General features: G+C 36.7%; 2 protein-coding genes across 2 annotated transcripts in view; one reads left to right on the forward strand and one right to left on the reverse strand.

Annotated features, from left to right (window-relative positions):
• Nucleotides 1–10,403, forward strand: part of LOC120519288 (protein fantom-like) — a 126,668-nt gene extending 116,265 nt beyond the window's left edge. The window contains exon 30 of the mRNA XM_039742574.1: nt 10,270–10,403. Coding sequence (XP_039598508.1) covers nt 10,270–10,403 — 134 coding nt within the window. The remainder of the gene's footprint in view (nt 1–10,269) is intronic.
• A 516-nt stretch (nt 10,404–10,919) lies between these two features.
• supt16h (SPT16 homolog, facilitates chromatin remodeling subunit) overlaps nt 10,920–19,732 on the reverse strand; it is a 63,133-nt gene continuing 54,320 nt past the window's right edge. The window contains exons 24-25 of the mRNA XM_039746079.1: nt 13,150–13,224; nt 10,920–12,940 (exon numbers count right to left, since the gene is read on the reverse strand). Of these exons, the coding sequence (XP_039602013.1) occupies nt 12,843–12,940; nt 13,150–13,224 (173 nt within the window). The 3' untranslated portion in view covers nt 10,920–12,842. The remainder of the gene's footprint in view (nt 12,941–13,149; nt 13,225–19,732) is intronic.

Here is a 19,732-nt window from a genome sequence, read left to right on the forward strand (position 1 = left end):
TGTAGTACTAGGGTGTTGTACCATGTAAGCCATTATGTGTGTAGTAAGAAGTTAAGCAAAATGACACCTTTTATTGGCTAACTAATGATTTCAATATGCAAGCTTTCAAGGCAACTCAGGCCCCTTCTTCAGGCAAGACGTAATAAATAATCAATCAATCGATTACATCTTGCCTGTAGAAGGGGCCTGAGTTGACTTGAAAGCCTGCTCATAAATGTATGAAATTATCCAACCCGCTATATCCTAACTACAGGGTCACGGGGGTCTGCTGGAGCCAATTCCAGCCAACACAGGGCACAAGGCAGGAAACAAACACCGGGCAGGACGCCAGCCCACCGCAGGGCACGCACACACCCACACTAGGGAAATTTTGGATCACCAATGCACCTAACCTGCATGTCTTTGGACTGTGGAAGGAAACCCACGCAGACATGGAGAGAACATGCAAACGAACCTGGGTCTCCTAACTGCGAGGCAGCTGCACTACCCAGTGCGCCACCGTGCCCCCCAAAATGTTAATCCTTTAAATGAAATATGCATTTTATTAAATTTTTAAAGGTAGTACCTACAGTCAATACAGTACTGGATGTGTATGTAATTCTTTAGATACACACTTAACATATTCGTTTTATTGTTCTGTAATGTAAAAAAAAAATTAGCATGAAAATGGCACTTTGACCAAAGCAATGCTGAATCCAGTGGGGGGCACTAGCTCCCTGGTTGGAATAAGTTCTTTTGTAATTGCGGCATGTCACATAACCCGAAACGATATAGATATAATATAAAAAGGCGATACCCCTCACCTAGAAATATGGCGGTAAGAAATCACTAAATAACTTAGCTTTCTTTAATGACAGTTTACACGGCCTAACAGACGAGGAAGCCCATGACAAGACCTTGTGTAGAGTCTGCCATTTTCGTTACTGCGTTGGAAGGATTTTCCGGATCTGATGACGGTATCTTCCATCCGTCCATTGGCTTCAAAGGTGTGCCGGGTAGTGTTCCAAGCCTTTATACTCTTCCTTCATGTGCAGACCCCCACTTAGGTAAATCATGCCATTCCAAACAAGGAAAAGAAGATCCAATGTCATGCTGACTCTGACACGCAGAAATAGTACAATGCCCATTTCGCACTTGTCCTTAACTTGTCTTGTCTTAAAAAGCTTGCCTAGCAGTTCAAAATCTGTGTGCTAAATCTGGCCTTGTGTTAGCTGTACATGTGAGTGGATTTATAAAATATTTTTTGTACAGAGCACTATGACATATTAAACTTATATACTTATTACACGTGCCAGAACAGTTTGCCTCGTGGCCAACCCTGGATGCGACAATATTTTTAACACATTAATAACACAAATGAACGCATTAACTTTCCCAGGCCTACTTTGAACACAATGAGTGGAACTAGAAATACCAGATGTTGTCAAAATTAATGCCAATTGCTTTAATACCCATATGTACCCATGGGGGAAGAAAATACACTGTGCCCACCAATTGTAAAAGATTCATTGTAGTGCTAAGCTAGGCGGGAGCTTAGGTGCCTTACAGTGTAGTAGCAACTCCTGAAAGGATAAGAGATTAGAGGGCCACAATTACAGAAGTGAAGAAAAAGGAAGAAGAGCCAGGAGGTTACACTAAAAGAAAACCAAGTTTTTTTGGTGTGGGGTGTTTGGAGTAAAGCAAAAGCACAGCAGACGCAAAGGAAATGTTAAAGCTGTAAGTCCAGAAGCGACAGTCCTACCACTGACCAGTCTCTAAATCAGGGTTAAATAAAATCTGATGGAAGGTCTAAGAATTCCAGAACAAACTGAACTCTTAAAGGTCAGCAACTTTAGGTTGGGGGGTCATGGCACTAACAAAAACCTGATGCTGGGAACACAATTTCATGTTAATAATTTATAAACAAGAATGAGAAGATAGAGACAGGTTGGAGAACTTTGACAAACGAAAGGAGACCATTCAGTGCAACAAGCCCGTTTGTTTAGCTTATAGCTAAGCTGTCCCATAAGAAAAATTCCTGACACCCTCATGCCCTTCAGTATTTTGAAATATGGTGGAAATCTCAATATCATGGTAATAAAACGAAGCTGTTAACAATATGGGTGGAGGAAGAGTGCTTTCTGAGAAAGAAAAGGACAGATTTACTTCATAACCAACCAAAGTCTCAAAAAATGTTAAATGATTAAGGACATGTAGGAGACTAGATGATGCATCATCAAAAAAAAAAAAATATTGTTAGCATATATGGGTAAAGCTTACAGTGAATATTATGAATTGTTATAGGAGAGATCAGGTCAGAGTTGCAGAATGCAAATGGTTCCCGAGAGAGATTAAAAAGTAAAGGGGAACGAGGACAGCCTTGCCTGAAGCCTCTATATAAACTGAACATTTTGTGAGGAAGGTGAACAATGGAGAGGAGTAAAAACTACAAACCTTACCCATCTTAAGTATAAGCATTTGTGTTTTATCGTGTTGGTATGTGTCTGTCATTCCAACAAAAGACATATCACAAACATTTTTAGTAGTAAAATGCATTGCATTTGTCATTCCAATAGACACATCATCACAAATATTAACTCTGTTTTTACAAATCCCAAATCCCAAGAAGATGGCAGATATTCTCGAAGCGAGATTGAATACATTCCATGTGGTCTGGGTGAATTAATGTATGAATCTCTCTCTGTAGGTGATCTGAAAGTACATTTGCAAGCAGCTTAACATCAGAGTGAAGAACAGAACATTCAGTGGGCTCCTTGCCATGTTTCAGAAAACACGAAATTAATACTGAAGTTTAGTCATAGAGATGTTATGCATAAGATCACGGATTCCATTATGTGGATAGAAGTTCCAATAGAAGTCCATTAGGCCCAAACGTTTTCCCCAAACCCATTGAATTCAAAGCCTCCTAAAGTTCTGAACTTCTGCAGTGTCTCACATAGAAGCTTCCTCAGTTAATAACCTAAAGAGAACAAAATTAACAATAAATTATTTAAAACCTGAAGGAGAAAGAATAGAAAAGTGTACAAATAACTCCAAATAAAACTGAAAGGAAACAAATTTTAATCTCAAACAGATAAACTTGTTTTTTAAAGATGCAAAGGAGTCAGATCAGCAAATTCCAAGAGCCAGCAGTTTCCTCGGCTTAGCAGTAGACACAACAAAGTTAGATTTTCTGGTAGGTAAACTAAGAACATTGAAGGAAAAGGACTTAACTCCATCCTTGCATGCACACATAATAGCTCATGTTTCGGACCAACTATACTACAAAATGGTCATGCCAAGGATTTGTGGGAGGATTCCAGCTCCAACAATTTAAGGCATCAAGCACAATAGTCCAATGGCAAAACTAATTGTGAAATCACACATGACACCCTTAACAGCCATCCAGACAAACACTGGGTCATCAACTGAGCCAACATTATAAAAGATAAGGTCTAGAAAGTTTGATTTTTGTGGCTTATTTTCCAAGTGAATGATGCATGCTTTGAGTAAACAGTACGAGCAAAAAATAATAACTCAGCATACAAAGGCATGTTTAGTACAAACACACATGACATAGCACGGAGTCTCTAACCTACGTTTTAAACATACATTTCGTATAATTTGACAGTTTTTCATGTATCTGCTGTTTCTACATGCTTATGCATGCATATAAAATGAACATATTAATATGCAGTATGTTTGTATGTGTATTTAATTTTTATATTTATGGACTGTACATTGGATATAAAAAGTCTACACACCAGTGGCAAAATTTGGGGTAATAACAAAATGAAACCCAGATAAATCCTATCAGAACTTATTCCACCTAATTGCAAGCTATACAAAGAAGGTGAAAACAAATCAGAAACTGTTCATTGATAAAAGGAAAAAAAAAAAAAAACAAAAACCAGGTGATTGAGCTCAGATAAAGTACAGCTGTTTCTGTAGGATTATCGTGATATCCCCTTGGTTGCAACAAGACGCCATGGTCCACAAAGAGCTTTTAAAAACATGAACAGGATCTCACCACTGAAAGGTATCAATCAGGGCAGGGGTACAAAAAAGTACCCAAAGCATTACACATCCCATGAAGTACGGTGAAGACAGTCATCAACAAGTGGAGAAAATATGGCTTAACAGTGACTCTACCAAGATCAGGACGTCCTTCCAAAAATGATGAGAAGACAAGAGGAAAACTGGGCAGAGAGGCCACCAAGAGGCCTACAGCAACATTAAAAGAGCTGCAGGATTTCAAGGTAAGTACTGGTTGTTCCCTACATGTGAAAACAATCAGTCATATTCTTCATACAGTGCATCTGGAAAGTATTCACAGCACATCACTTTTTCCACATTTTGTTATGTTACAGCCTTATTCCAAAATGGATTCATTTTTTTCCTCAGAATTCTGCACACAACACCCCATAATGACAACGTGAAAAAAGTTTACTTGAGATTTTTGCAAATTTCTGCTGCTTTGAAGGTCCCAATGAATACAGTGGCCTCCATCATCAGTAAGTGGAAAAAGTTCAAAACCACCAGGACTCTTCCTAGAGCTGACCGGCCATCTAAACTGAGCGATCGGGGGAGAAGGGCCTTAGTCAGGGAGGTCACCAAGAACCCAATGGTCACTCTGTCAGAGCTCCAGAGGTCCTCTGTGGGGAGAGAACCACCTTCCAGAAGGACAACCATCTCTGCAGCACTCCACCAATCAGGCCTGTATGGTAGAGTGGCCAGACAGAAGCCACTCCTTAGTAAAAGGCACATGGCAGCTCGCCTGGAGTTTGTCTAAAGGCACCTGGAGGACTCTCAGACCATGAGAAACAAAATTCTCTGGTCTGATGAGACAAAGATTGAACTCTTTGGTGTGAATGCCAGGCGTCCCGTTTAGAGGAAACCAGGCACCGCTCACCACCAGGCCAATACCATCCCTACAGTGAAGCATGGTGGTGGCAGCATCATGCTGTGGGGATGTTTTTCAGTGGCAGGAACTGGGAGACTAGTCAAGAAAAAAGGGAAAGATGACTGCAGCAATGTAGAGAGACATCCTGGATGAAAACCTGCTCCAGAGCGCTCTTGACCTCAGACCGGGGCAACGGTTCATCTTTCAGCAGGACAACGACCCTAAGCACACAGCCAAGATATCAAAGGAGTGGCTTCATTATGGGGTGTTGTGTGTAGAATTCTGAGGAAGAAAATGAATTGAATCCATTTTGAATAAGGCTGTAACATAACAAAATGTGGAAAAAGTGATGTGCTGTGAATACTTTCCGGATGCACTGTATGTCTGGGTTGTAGGGTAGGATAACAAGACCAAAGTCTTTTCTCACAAAGAAAAAAATCCAAGCCCTACTAAACTTTGCAAAAAGGTATACCTGGGCTTCCACAACCATGTGGGAAATGTATTGTGGTCTGATGAGACCAAGGTTGAACTATTTGGCCGTAACTCCAAAAGCTTTGAACAGAACACATCATCAAAAGAACACCATAGCCACAGTGAAGCATGGTTGAGGCAGCATCTTCAGCTGGAACTTGGCCTTCAGACAAGCTGAATGTAATTATGAATAGATCTAAGTATCTGCTAGGAAGCTGAAGCTGAAGATGAAGAGAAACCTTTCAGCATGACAATGACCCAAAGCATACATCAAAATCATCAATGCGGTGGCTTCATCAAAGGAGGATCAATATTCTAGAATGGCCCAGCCAGATTCCAGACCTTAATCCAACTAAGAATCTGTGGGTTGACCTGAAGGGAGCTGTGCAAAGGAAACACCCTCATAATTTAACAGATCTGGACATTTTTATTTTTTTTTTTTTTGCAAAGAATAGGCAAAAAAAAAAAACAAAATCGGCAAGTGCAGAAGTACTAAACTGACAGACTAACGTAAAAAGACTGAGTGCTACAATAAAATCAAAAGGTGCTTCAACTAAGGATTAGTTTAAGGAATGCACACACTAATGTAACCAGGCTTTTGTATGAATTTTGTTTTCGTTTTTTGTTAAAACAGTTTGATTTGTTTTCACCTTCCTTGTACAGACTGCAATCTTGCAATAAAGGTGAAATAAGTTCTTAAAGGATTTAATCAAAGCTTTCTTTTTTTTTTATTACATAAAATCTGCAGTTTTGGCAGGGGTGTGCAGACTTTATATCCACTGTATGTGCATTGGATTCCGAACCAATCCACATCTACCAGTTAAGAGTGTTGTAGATTTAAAGGGGCAATAATTGCAAATTGATCCATGAATCTACATTCAATTATGCATAATGACTAAGTGAAAATGTTTTCAAAAAGATTTGCAAAACTATTAAAAATCTAAATCTGAAATATTGCATTAATAGAAGTATTCAGATCCTTAGTTCAATACTTCGCAGAAGCCCCTTTGGCAGCAATTACAGCTTTGAAAGTTTCTACAAACTTGACACATCTGAATTTGGGCAGATCCTTTCACCCTTAGACTGGATGGGAAGTCTCAGGTCACTCCACCTACATTCTATGAAGTTTAATGTCAGCTTTGGCTGGGCCACTTAGACTTGTCCCGAAGGCACTCTAGTATTGTTGTAGCTGTGTGCTTCTGAGTCATTGCCATCCTGAAAGGGCATCCCAATTTGATGTCATGTGAACTCTGGAGCAGCTTTACCTCAAGGACCCGTCTCCCTGTCTCAACTGCTTAGAAGCCTCCCAATAGTGTAATGCGTCCAACATGCATGCTTTATTGAGCAGGTGATAAGTATTTCTTGTATTTCTGCCCAAAAAGGTTTATGAGAAAATCTTTTTTCTCTTTTTTTTTTTTTTCCCTTGGTCCTTTAAATGCCATTTAGCAAGCTCAAAGAGAACTGTAGTATGATTTTACTCCAGTTTGGCTTCTGCCATGTCGCTCTACAATAAACTGCTAATTGATGTTCTACTAGAATAGTTGTCCTTTGCCCATCTCACCATGGGACTTTTGGAGCTCTGTTAGAGTGACAACTGAAATATTTTATTCTGCCATAATACACAGAAAGCTTCCAGTAAGTTCTGAAGCTTAATACTTACTCAAGCCTAAATCATTGCACACGTACTGGTCCCGGTACATAACGACGATTGGACGACGTCACAGCCATGTGTGCATGCCCCTCTGTCATGCACCTCGACATACTACACATCAAATGAAAATTCAGAGTCTCGTCTTTCCGATGATATAAACCATTTTGACACACAACAACCACAGCACTGACACTAAATCCTTTTTTACAGAGAAGTAAATACTTTTAAGAGCTGACTTTTCCTACCTTTGAAGGCTCTCTGCAAGTCAAACATCAATATTTCCGAGCAATATTGATCTCATTCTGTCCGTAAGGCTCCAGGTAATATAATCCAGTAAAACGATTAGGTCCAAAACACATGATAGATCCTCAAATGGGACAGAAACTCCAGAAAACGTTTCTTAACTTGAGACTAGCTCCGACATTTTTTTTCATCTCTATTGGTCATATCAGACGTAATTTGTTTCTGTCGGCAATAACCATGCTAAAGCATGTTACACAGAAGTGTTAGCTTCTGATTGACACCTAAGTTGGCCAATTACGAGGGGTCTGGGGGGTGACTGGCACCTTGTATAGCCAACGAGTGTCACAGACAGCTGAACGATGACGCACAACTCCAAACCCTGGTAGAATCTACCAGTTTGATTGGACGCTGTGAGTGTCACTACAAACTTACAGCCAATGAGCAGCTGAGCACGCCGATATGTAACTTGCCATGCCAACTTGTAAACAAAACCGATCGGAGCTGCGCAAAGCTGGCATTTGTGCCAGTCTACAGACTTGGTGCGTGGTTGTTTATTGTGATTTCACCAAGTTTTTTCGCATTTTAAATATGGATAAACGTACAGATAAACGTAAATACACTCTCGATTAAGTAGTAGAGGCATGTACGCGGAGTGACAGTGATCAATCGGACCAGGAGAGGTCTGAGGCAGAGAGCGACATGTGACACGCCCTTGTGCTTTCTGCCTGCTAGGGATTGCTACAATCAGTGGCACATGGAAAAACGCTGAGCTGTGTTGTAACAGTTTGTAAAAAATGTATATAGTTTGTGTGCATTTTATTAAAAAATATATATATTTTTGGCCCATAAGACTTGTTTTGACTATTTTTATATTGAAATGTGTATTTTTTATTGTTTTTATTATGGAATATGAATTTCAATAACTAATAGAGTGACACTGTGTGTAGATATAGATTCCTTTAGGTGTAAGCTTTCAGTAGAGCCCTCATTGATATATGTGGGTTGAAGCATTCAAAAGTTATTACACTTTTTCCATACGTTCCAAAATGTGGATAATGGAAACCATAGGTCCCTCTAAAAAGCACCTGGACATGCCCACATAAAAACTGGTGTAAAATGTCATTTTTACAGGTATTATTTTCAAATTTGAAATGTGAGTAGTCAACAAGTTATTCTGTTGGTACATAGTGTGTTTCTGTCCCCTGTCCAGCTATAGAGGCCTTTATTTTCACAAAAAAACTTAGGCGAGAACAAAAAAATTCATTTTTTCTGTGAGTTCTAATGTGCATAACTTTTGATCAGTCACACCTACAGTGATTCTGACTACTAAGGGTGAAACTAGAGAATGTTACCTTTACAAAGAGACCAAACGTGTTTATACTCCAGATAGTTCAATAACAGCAATGATTCTAATTTGGAGAGGTCAAATTACAAGCGATTTAGCAAAAATGACCCCGCTTGATAAGGGGTTAAGTGAACCTGAACTTTAGTGCAGACAAACTTAAAAAATCCTTTATCATATACTACTATATACTTTACATATTATACATACTGTACAACACCTGATGAGCTGCGTTACTAGTTGCTCATGATGGCTACCAAACTCTATATACAGCCAACTTCACTGCCGCTAACATAATGTTTCATACTCAATAAGCAACACAATTTACACAGCAAACAGTTCAACACACCGTAATTGAATACAAGCTAATTCAACATCATACATTAGAAGACAAAAACTAAGAATTCATGGAGAATTATAATATATACAGCAAGACCACAACTATAATAGTACCTCAGGAGTCAGGAGTCTGACAGAATAGGAGATAAGCAAATACATCAGCTTGTGCAAGGTGTTGAAATGAATCTGCATTTGAACGGAGCTGGTTTTCTGTACGTGCACTGTCTAAAACAACCGGAGGTAATTACCTGGGAGCCTATGGAGGCTTTAAAGTCCTTTGCTGTCTGTTTGCTGGCAAGTTGCCACATTTGCGGCAGTCAGACATCGGGAAAGGCAGAAGTACATCCAAGTAGAACACAGCTCAATGTCGTGTACGGTTATTCTGGAATTTTAAGAGCGACACTATCAAACACTAACAAAAGCAGCTTTGTGGCATGGAGGACACTAAACAGGAAGAGGCTCAGCATATGAGTAAGGGCACAGATGTGCATAATGCACAAAAGGTTTGTCCCAATGCTATGGTTTGAAGGACTTACAGAGTTAACCTAATCAGTGCAGTAATTGAATTGCTTCTTTGGAAAGGTGACAATGTTTAGAAGTTTATGTGCAGCAAGACAAGAGCCAGTTTGGACAGACTATTAACTTGTGTAATACAAAATGAGTTACTAAAAGGTAGAATGTGGTGTATTATAAATGTCTTGGAAACAAAGTCCAACTGGGAAGAGTTAAGGCATTGGAGAGGGAGAGAGAGAAGCAGTATATTAATCTAAATTTGACAAGAGACCACAACATTATAAACTAGGGAGTCAAACTCACAATCCAGAGTCAGCAGTACTATTACAGTTTATTGAATTTCATTATTTATAAATAGCTACCAATGAACAACAAAAAGTAAGGCAGTGCAGTACCACGGCTTCAGGTGACTGTATATGCACCTGGGCCTGGTCAATTTGTATGGAGTCTGCAGCAGGATTTCATTAAGATACTCTTTTTGTCTTGTCACATCCAAAATCTGTGTACACAAGATTGTGCGCACCCAAAATGTTAAGGTATGCTCTGGCTTTCTACAACACTGAAACTGGATTAACTAGGATTAGAAAATTTGATTAGTTTAGTATGAAATTTCTTGCACACAGCTCCTTTTCAAATTGAGATGCATCTTATTACTTTCAAAAGCTTTTTGCATTTTAGCTAATTACAAAGTAAAACCATCCATCAGTATAGCATAAACACTGCAAAGGGAAAAGTAACAATGCTTTAGGAGAATCCATTGTATTGCAAGAATGATGATGCATATTTCAGGCAAATAAAACCCTACTAACCACTTTTCATTTGTTTCAGTTGTGAATGCAGAAGATTACAGAGACGTGATTGGGAAGCTTAAAGTTTCACTTGAAGCAGCACAGGCTTTCTGCCACATCTACTGGGAGTTTAAAAATAATGAAGAAGTGTCAGAAGACAATGACAATGAATAAAAATGCCATTTTTAGAGCTGAACTTAGGCTTAAACACATATCTTACTGCAAAAACAAAAAACAGTATCACATACGTTTTCTGATGCAAAGAAACATTTTAAAAATAGTACATACAGAAAGTCACTTTACAAGCTATTCTAACAGGCACAACACTAAAAAAGGTGACCGTTGTTCAATTGATCTTATCACATTATCAGTAAACATAAAAATTTTATGGTCAAAAAAGATTTCTTCCACACAGTATTCACCCACAATGTAATGTTAATAAATGTAGATAAGAGCATATGGTTTGAAAAACTTAGAAATAGCCAATTTATACATTATTGCATGGGTAATAAAGAATAACAGGTCACCAAAAACAATAAAAAAAGCCTTGAATAAGTATAGACAGCTTTTCATATGAAGTATCACACTGGGTCTTAAGTGGTTACTGAAGCATCCACCAGGAACTGTAACTTCTGCGAATTTCAATCACTTTGTGGAAACAATAAAAAAAAGAATAGTTTTCTTAGAACATTTATTGAATGCAAATCTTTTGGGACGTTGGAGTGATCTTTTAAAATAACGTGTACAACCAAAGCAAAGTTTCTATGAAATGACAATTATTGCATAAGATTTTTTTTGACAAACCTCGGACAATAAAAACATGAAAAGGACTGGGATTGAAAAGAAAGAGCAAATGTATCCTTCAGCTTGGCAAATGTTGATAATTATGTGCAGCACATTAACACTCAGATTTTAATTCATCATTAGCCAAGAAGTGTAAGGTTACAAAGGTAATGAATCATCATTCTGTAGAGCAGGATTACATTACCATGATTCCAGTTCTTACAATGTCAAGTCTTAACATTATTATAACTGGGACCTTCCATATTTCATGAGAATTAAGCTGTTAAGTTAATATGTACGTTTGTAAAACCATCACAAATAATCCTTAACATCGGAGACTAAAGAATAGTGAGCCACCAACCAGCCTATTTTCTGAAACTGAAAGTTTCAATGCTTTTGTTAAAAACATGAACTACTGCTGGCAAATGCATGCAAAAAACAGGAGTCCCAATTATAAAAAATACATGCGCTTTTGCTTTTATTCCAAGATGTCAACATTTTACCCTAATATTCAATACAAGCATAGCCTTAGAAAAAGCATAAAAAAAGTGCTCAACTTTAAAATAACACAAAAACCCAGAGGGAAAAGGCTACTAAGATTTAAAATAGTTTCAGCAGAATGTTCAAAAGTTTAAGTGAGAACATCCAGACTAATGTAGATGGAAAAAAGAGCTACTGAGTTCTATTCACAAAAATTGTCAAGGTTATTTAGAGCTTCCAGTGAACAAGAAATTCATAAATATATTGGCTTGTATACATCCAGATAAAGACCCCACCACAAAGATATTTCCTGCTTAGCTAAAACATTACTATTATTCTTCAATAAAAGCAGCTGCTGCAAAAATCCATTAAGTATCATTACTTTATTCACACATTTCCAACTTAGTCAGTCCTAGGCAGTTTGTCAAGATAGTTTTGTACATTTAAAAAAGTATCCAAAACACATAAAAATAAACACACAAATAAAGCATACATTTGGTCCATAAAAAAATTAGACGAGGACAATAGAAGGAGCTCACTCACTCAGTTTTGTCTGTACATAAATGCATACTGTTGATCATCCCCTTACACAGTAGGGCTCAGATTGATTTTGTGTAATATGACACAGTTGTCAAGGCGATGTAGCCAACTCATCAAGAGTAAAAACTGAGCACAGAGGAGCAAAACATTCTATAGAAGTTTTTCTTTTTCTTTCCTAAGCCAGCAGAACTCTCTTCCAAGTCAGCAAGGAACACTGTCACACAAAATGCTTCATTTTCCCGCTAACTGATTTAAGTTCTATGAAAAGTGGGAGAATGTATATATTTTGATGGGCTCCAGCTAGTTTGGATGTACAAAGGAAATTTCAGTTACACTATAGGGACGCAAAGTACAAGGGAAATAATCAATATACCAACATAAACAAAGTAATATGTACATCACACATTTGTTAAAGACAAATGCGCTTTCCCTAAATTATAAAAATGAAACCTTGCTGAAGGAGCAGTGATTACAAATAACTAATTGGTGTTGAAATCACAAGGGGTGTGGCCTTTTCCGACAAAAAATGACCAAAATCAAACATTTGCAGAAGTGAGTATAAAAAAATTCTTCTCCTTTCTGTAACAAGCATCTAGAGGAACATTTTAGTAGGCAGAACCAGTATCAAAAAGAAAACAAGACTCTTATATTGTAAAAGATAGTTTTTTTTTTTTTTTTTTTGTTTTGTTTTTGAATGTCTTCTGAAGTTAATACCCGCAATACAATCCATTGGCCTCATTCAATAGAGACAAAAAGGACAGATGGGTGGTTAAGAGTCATATCTGATAGGGATAGATTAGTTTAAATTCTTCATTTCCTTTTCTTTTTGCTTGAAGGTGCAGGGGCAGATGGTCTTTTCCTTTTTCGACTTGGCTCCTCTACTTCTTCATACCTGCTTTCTCTGTCCGCTAGAGAAAAAGCATAAAATTATTACGTATTTTGAAAAAAAAAGTTTAATTTACTGAAAAACAAATTGTAGGAAACAAACTGAAATGATGAAAGAAATACATAATAGAGCATAATTACATACGGATTAATGTGCTGCAACATCAGGCTAACTAAAATTTGTAATAATCATTTGCTTAAAGCACATATAATCCAGCAAACAGCTACTTGCCTTTTCTGGCTTCCTCTTCAAGCTCATCCCAATCTTTGCCACTCTCTTCATCACTTCCCAATGAGGCACTATAGTCTGAAAAAAGAGCAAAACATAAAAGCTAAATATAAACTACAGCTGTAGTAAGTATTAAAAGACACTTACATTAAACATTTAAAGATTCCAGAAAATAGAGTAACTAACTATTTAAACAGCAGACAACTGGCTAATAGTGAGTGGTGTTACTTGAATCAATAATTATGACTCAAATGTTCAATATTAAAAAAATGAATTTACTTGATTTATATTTGAATAATGGTTAAAGTTATGGGAACTGCACGTATATTCTGAACTAAGCACATGTCACAGACAATGAGACCATTGTCATAATGCTGTCATAATAATTTACTGAACTATCACACATACTGAAGACTGCTTGGCTTTAATACCAACTGAAATTTAACGTTACGAGGGCAAGTCAAAAATTATCCACACTCCGACTGTAGAATTTATTTTAATCAACTTTCAGAAAAGAAACAATTTTTCGACATAATCTCCCTGCTTTTCAATACACTTTGTCCATTTCAACAAGCTTTTATCTTCCTTCATTAAAAAAATGTTTTAGGTTGAGCTACAAGCCACGAATGCACAGCTGTCTACACCTCTTCATCAGACATGAATCTTCATCCTAGTAGGTCTTCTTTCAGGGAACCAAACAGATGATAGTCCGATGGGGCAACATCATGACTATAAAGGAGGATGCAATAACACCTCAAAACAGAGTTTCTGCAGAGTGTCAATAGTGTTGGCAGCAGTGTGCGGACATTGCCCTTGGATAACAGTTCTTTGCGTTTTGTCCGAAGTTTAGGCTTTTGATCTTCAGTGAACATCTTACTGTAACGAGCACTGTTGATGTTGACCCTTTTTCCTGATAATAGTCCAATATTGGTCTTTGAGTATCCCAGAAAACTGTAAGCATCAATTTTCCAGCTGATGGTTGACTTCTGAATGCTTTCTTGGTCGGCAATTGAGGTTTTCATTCAATACTCGTAGTGATGAATCCATGTCTCATCACCAGTAATAATTCTTTTTAAGAAACGTTTACCTTCCTTAGAATATAGGTCAAAATTTTGTTTGCAGATATCCAAACGCTTCTGTTTGTGCTCTTTTGCGAGTTGTTTTGGTACCCATCTTGCACAAACGTTTCGAAATCCAAGCCTGTTGTGGATTACTGCATTGGCATAGCCATGGCTGATTTGCAAACGATTTGCCACATCATCCAAGTCACTCGTCTATTCAACAGAATCATTTCATGTGCACACTCAATGTTGTCATCAGTTGCGGATGGGCGTCCAGACTCATTCTTCATGGCTGACACCTGTGCGACCTTCCTTGAACTTCTCTATCCATTCATACAAATTCTTTGCGACAAAACACTTTCTCCATACCGTGCATAAAGTCTTCGATAAATATCAGCAACAGGCAAACCTTCAAGACCACAAAAAAACGAATCACTGCATGACGAATCTACCACCATGCAGCCATAGATTTGTTATAAAGATACATTTTAAATGGCCTGTCAGCTAACTATAAGAGCAGAAGGCAGTTAATGCTAATACTTTGTTTGCACTTGTCAATTTTTTAATAAGTAGCGAAGTGTAAAGGGGTCTCTAAAATACTGATCTCCACAAAACAATCATTACAATTACTAGAATATTTTTTTATTTAACTTGTTAAACAAAGCACCTCAATTTATATACAACAGAAGCTACCAATAGTATTATATGCATTTTTATACCCTTTAGTACGCAAAGATGCAGCTATTTCATGTCAGACCAATCGTAAAGAATTTCACAAAAGGTTAAGCAAAGTAAATTCAATATTTATTCAATATATAATTGTCGAGTAATACTGCCACTGTACATTTAGATATTAGACAGAAACAGCTGGCTCCTTCAACTAAAACAGACTCTACATTTCAAATAAGAAAGGCTGCTCTCCCTCACTGGACAGACAACTCAGATATTTTACTGATGACTGAATATAATCTACTAAAAAACAGAAATGGCCATTTCTGAAGGTAAATGTGCAAATATGTCACTGTAATCTGATAAAATTCCAGCATTGTTGCATAGCAGTTCACAGAGATGTGAAAATCAAATACTTCAATTCCAACTTAATTCGTTCCATCGCATCCATACCTAACTGGTGCTTTGAGTGATAATGTAAACTAATATAAGCATACTGCTTGATTTTTGCAATTCAGTAATTCGTGATTTGCACTGACCCTTGTGAAAATAAAAGGCCAAATTAACTGCTAGATTACCACAATTATGTACATCAGGAATAGAAAATGCAATTTCTAGCCAAAATGCTTTTTTGTACAATGGGAGTGAAAAGGGTACACTGTTCAAGAACTACACTGAAATCATTAAACAAAACTCACAACTTCTCCTCCTGATTGCTACCACTTAGAAACTTTACATGTTAAATGAAACCAGGAACTTCATATTCTGCACTACTCCTTAGTACAGAAATGCCATAGAAATCATATTTTATTTTTTAACTTCCAAAAGTAGCACTTGAATATATAGACATGCCCCATCCAACTAACTCAAATGAAAAGACAAGTTATCAGAAGAAGGCTGATGTATACTTCAGGTAAGAGCACCCTCTACAAATTTCTCACTAAAATTACATTCAAGGGAAATTAAAGTGGTGGAATATGAAAACCTGGCACATAACCCCAAGCAACACTGTCTGAATATTTTATATAAACTATGAAAATTTACTTTTTTTTTTTTTAAAACTAGACTTTATCCAGTCCATTTCAGTGAGGACAACAGAAGCTATCCAACCAAAATACAAATATGACCTTTCCCAACAGTCATGTATAAAGGCAGCAGATTTTAGAAAGTACTTTACACTAAAAAAAAAAACTTGGAGAAACAAAACTGAGCATATAGGTTTAAAGTTTTCAATTCAAATTCAAACAATTACATTCTTAGTTGAATTTATCTGATGGACTGCAACAGCCTCTAAACCTAGCAAAGATAAAGTTCATAAAAAGTTTTAGAAAACATTTCTCAGAAGTTGCGAAGTTTTTATGTTAAACTCAACATTAGGTGGAGAGGAATAAATAATCTTATAAGTGACAGTTAACCCACTTAGAATAAGTTTCGTAAGAGCTTTTACTATCAGGCACTGAGACCTCTACTACACAATATATAGCCAATAGCTAGTGGGGTGATTACATAAATGAGTAATAAAATAAAGTATAAAGGGATTGAACTTCAGTGATAAATTTTAGGAATCATGTCCATTTAAAAATACTGCATTGTTTAACTTAACTATGGTAAACACTTTAATATCACTTTAACATTATGGAGTTCTCTCAGAAATAAATGACTCAAATGTTTTGAGAGTAACAAATCAGTTGTAAAAGTCAATCTAAACTACCACACTTGTTAACAAGGAATTTGGAAATAATGGCAAAATTAATTGCTTTTAATACAGGAACATATATTGTCAGAATAAAAGGACAAAGGTGTTTAATTGACCATTTCACTGTGATTAACACGACTATTGAGGTCCATCATAGTCAAATTTTCTAGAACTGAAGGCAGGTGTCAGTCTCTGCTGATCTGGGTGTGAATCAGCAACCATATCTAATACACGCCACCTTATTCATACTGGGTTAATGTAGAGTAATCAGTTAACTTGACAAGCATGTCTTTGGTATGTAGGAAGAAAACCATCTGCATTAAACTCTGCACAGACAATACAGACCAAACAAACTGCTCCATGACACCTCCAAAATAAAATATGAGGTTTCAAAACTTTTACATTGGCCGGAAATTCATGTGGTATGAGAAAAATCTTTCAAATAATGCAATATACTCTAAAGGAAACACATATCACAGATACAGTTACTGCTATAAACGGGCTGTCAGATCAAACATCACTACTCAAATATAACGGAAATTTATTTAAAGCAGGTGTTTTAAGGCAAAAGCTCATTCAATTGCCAAACAGCGGTTGTTTACTTTACCCACACAAACTTCAGCATTGTTACTCTAGATGCGAAATACAAAGCTTCAGTAATTTACGGATCTGTTTTTGCACTTTACTTCCATGATAAAAAATCTTTTTGTAAGTTTGAACAGCTAGACTATTATCTTGATTAATAAAGATTACAGCCAGACACCTTCACAGTGTTTTTTTTCTATCCCATTACTCTACATTTGGTCTAGAAATTAACACCTAACAGTTTTTCTAAATGTTTCTCTTGTACCCTAAATGTATCATTTTGCATCTGATTCTCTCCCATTAATTCTAAAAAACTGAGTCCACAGGTGCCAACTGCCTTTTTATTTTTGAATGCCTCTACCCATTAGACACAAAATAAAACATCCCGCCTTTGAACTACCTGCTTTCCTCTTTTTTTCTTTTCCTTTTCAATTCTCACCCTGTCACTGCCTTACTAATTAACCAGTATTCCACCTGATCTAGAACAATACATTTGCACTCCAGCTGAGTGTTTATAAGCAGGACACACCCAACAGTGTCATAAGTGTTTCATTTTTTGCAGATGCACAAGTTAAAAAAAAAAAAATTGAGCTTGAAAAGATTTCAGCTCCTCCTTGTGGTTATTTTAATGACTCTTTGATTTAAATAAGTTTCCGAAGTGCTGCTAGGATTTTATTTGGCTATTTGTTCTTGCTATATCGACCAGTAAGGCTACTGCTATAAGTATAATAATGCATGAACAAACATACACGTAAAATCTAGAATCATTACCTAAGTTGGAAAATACTTCAATCTTTATTTATTAATTTGAATATTCGAACTTTACTTATACTAATTTGACAGCGCTAATGTGAAACACCTTGTAAGTAAGTTTTACATTAATTCTGATATACTGTAATAATCATCAAGTGATATAAGGTGAAAATATTCTAAATTAACTCTGAAGTTTATTTTTTTAGCATTGATTTTAGGCAAAATCTATAATATTGGAAATTAGGACATGTAAACATGCAAAACATAAGAGACAGGTCGTAAGGTATGTAGGAATATTTTGGACAAAATACAATAATAACTGAAAAAAGTGACATTGACCGGTTCCACACCAAATTAATATTGAGAGCAGCGACACTGATAAAATTAAGTAAATAAATATGAAAAATAAGTAAACTTCATTAAACATTTTGGGTAATTGTCACATTTCACAATACACTTATTTGCATATTTATTTATTTACTTAGTTTTGTCCTGAGAAGTCAGGCAAAATGACACCTTTTATTGACTAATTAAAAAGAATATAATATGCCAGCTTTTGAGGCAACTAAGACCCCTTACGCCATCTTCAGAAAAGATGTAATCAGTTTTTATATATATATATATATATAATGTAATTAGTTTTGTCCAAAATATTAATCTACTGTAAGGAGATCAAAAAGCACCAAAAAAAGATGAAGACAGAACAATTAGTGGAAATGGCGCTGGAAATGTTGAAGGCAGAAGAAAGCAAAAATTGATAGAACTGTGTTAATATAATTGTGTGTGAGGAGAAGATTACTGATGGCTGGTAAGAATGTGTGCTCATTCTTACTGTATATACTTTACAAAGACAAGGGTGATACACTGGAGTGTTGAACATATCAAGCAATTGAGCTTTTAGTAGAGGTAATAATTTTCCTAGCACACTCCCAAATCACCTTTAAGGATCAAGTAAAGATTTGAGAAATATACCTTCATGCCTGGAAAGGGAAGTGATGTGATCTGTGTTGTCAGGTAAATGCAGGAAAAGCATTTGATCAAAGAAACTGCATTATTAATTTGTAGTCGTAGTGTGTGATAAAAATATTGGGAGAAACTGAATCCCATGTTTGTCAGAAGTAGGTGAATAAAAGATGATGTGGTGTTAAGTCGTATTTTGCTGCCTGCAGATTGCCCTTGTTTGTAGAAAATGAGTATGGTTGTTAGAAGAACTTTCTGAAGAAAAGTTCTGTTACTTAGGTGACATGCAGAATACAAACAAATGTACAGGCATGGCACGAAAGTACCACAAGGAGGGAACTGGACTCCAATTTGACTTTCCAAGGAGTCTCTCTAGCATTGATGAAGTTTTCAGAAAACTGGGCAAGTAGCAGAATGCTGTATGATAGCAATAAATAGATCATGAAAATGAAACATAAGGCAAAGCCACAAAGAGGAGAACAATTAGATGAGCATTTGCAGCATCACAGATCCAGAGGAAGATAAAAGTAGAGTTTAGAGAGAGACTTGGTGTGGAGGTGATTATTGTTTTGCTGAGGGTGAAACAGACTAATTTGGTTTAGTCATTAAGAAAATAATAGAGGTTGACTAGGTGAACAGATGCACCAAAGTGTATGAGAACAACGATCTGGTTGAAGGTGGCAGCAGATAATATTAAAAATTATGTTCAGGATAATGGAAAGTGGAAGAAACTTCCAAGAAAATGGCTGATAAACTGGTGAGGATTATGCACATAACATGGTAAATCAGGTAGTCAATCAAGATCATATGATCCTCTATAAACCCAATGGCGAAGTACTCCCTGGTCAACTAATTTCTCCAA

This window comes from Polypterus senegalus, chromosome 1, assembly GCF_016835505.1.
Source record: "Polypterus senegalus isolate Bchr_013 chromosome 1, ASM1683550v1, whole genome shotgun sequence".
NCBI classification, from domain to species: Eukaryota; Metazoa; Chordata; class Cladistia; order Polypteriformes; family Polypteridae; genus Polypterus; species Polypterus senegalus.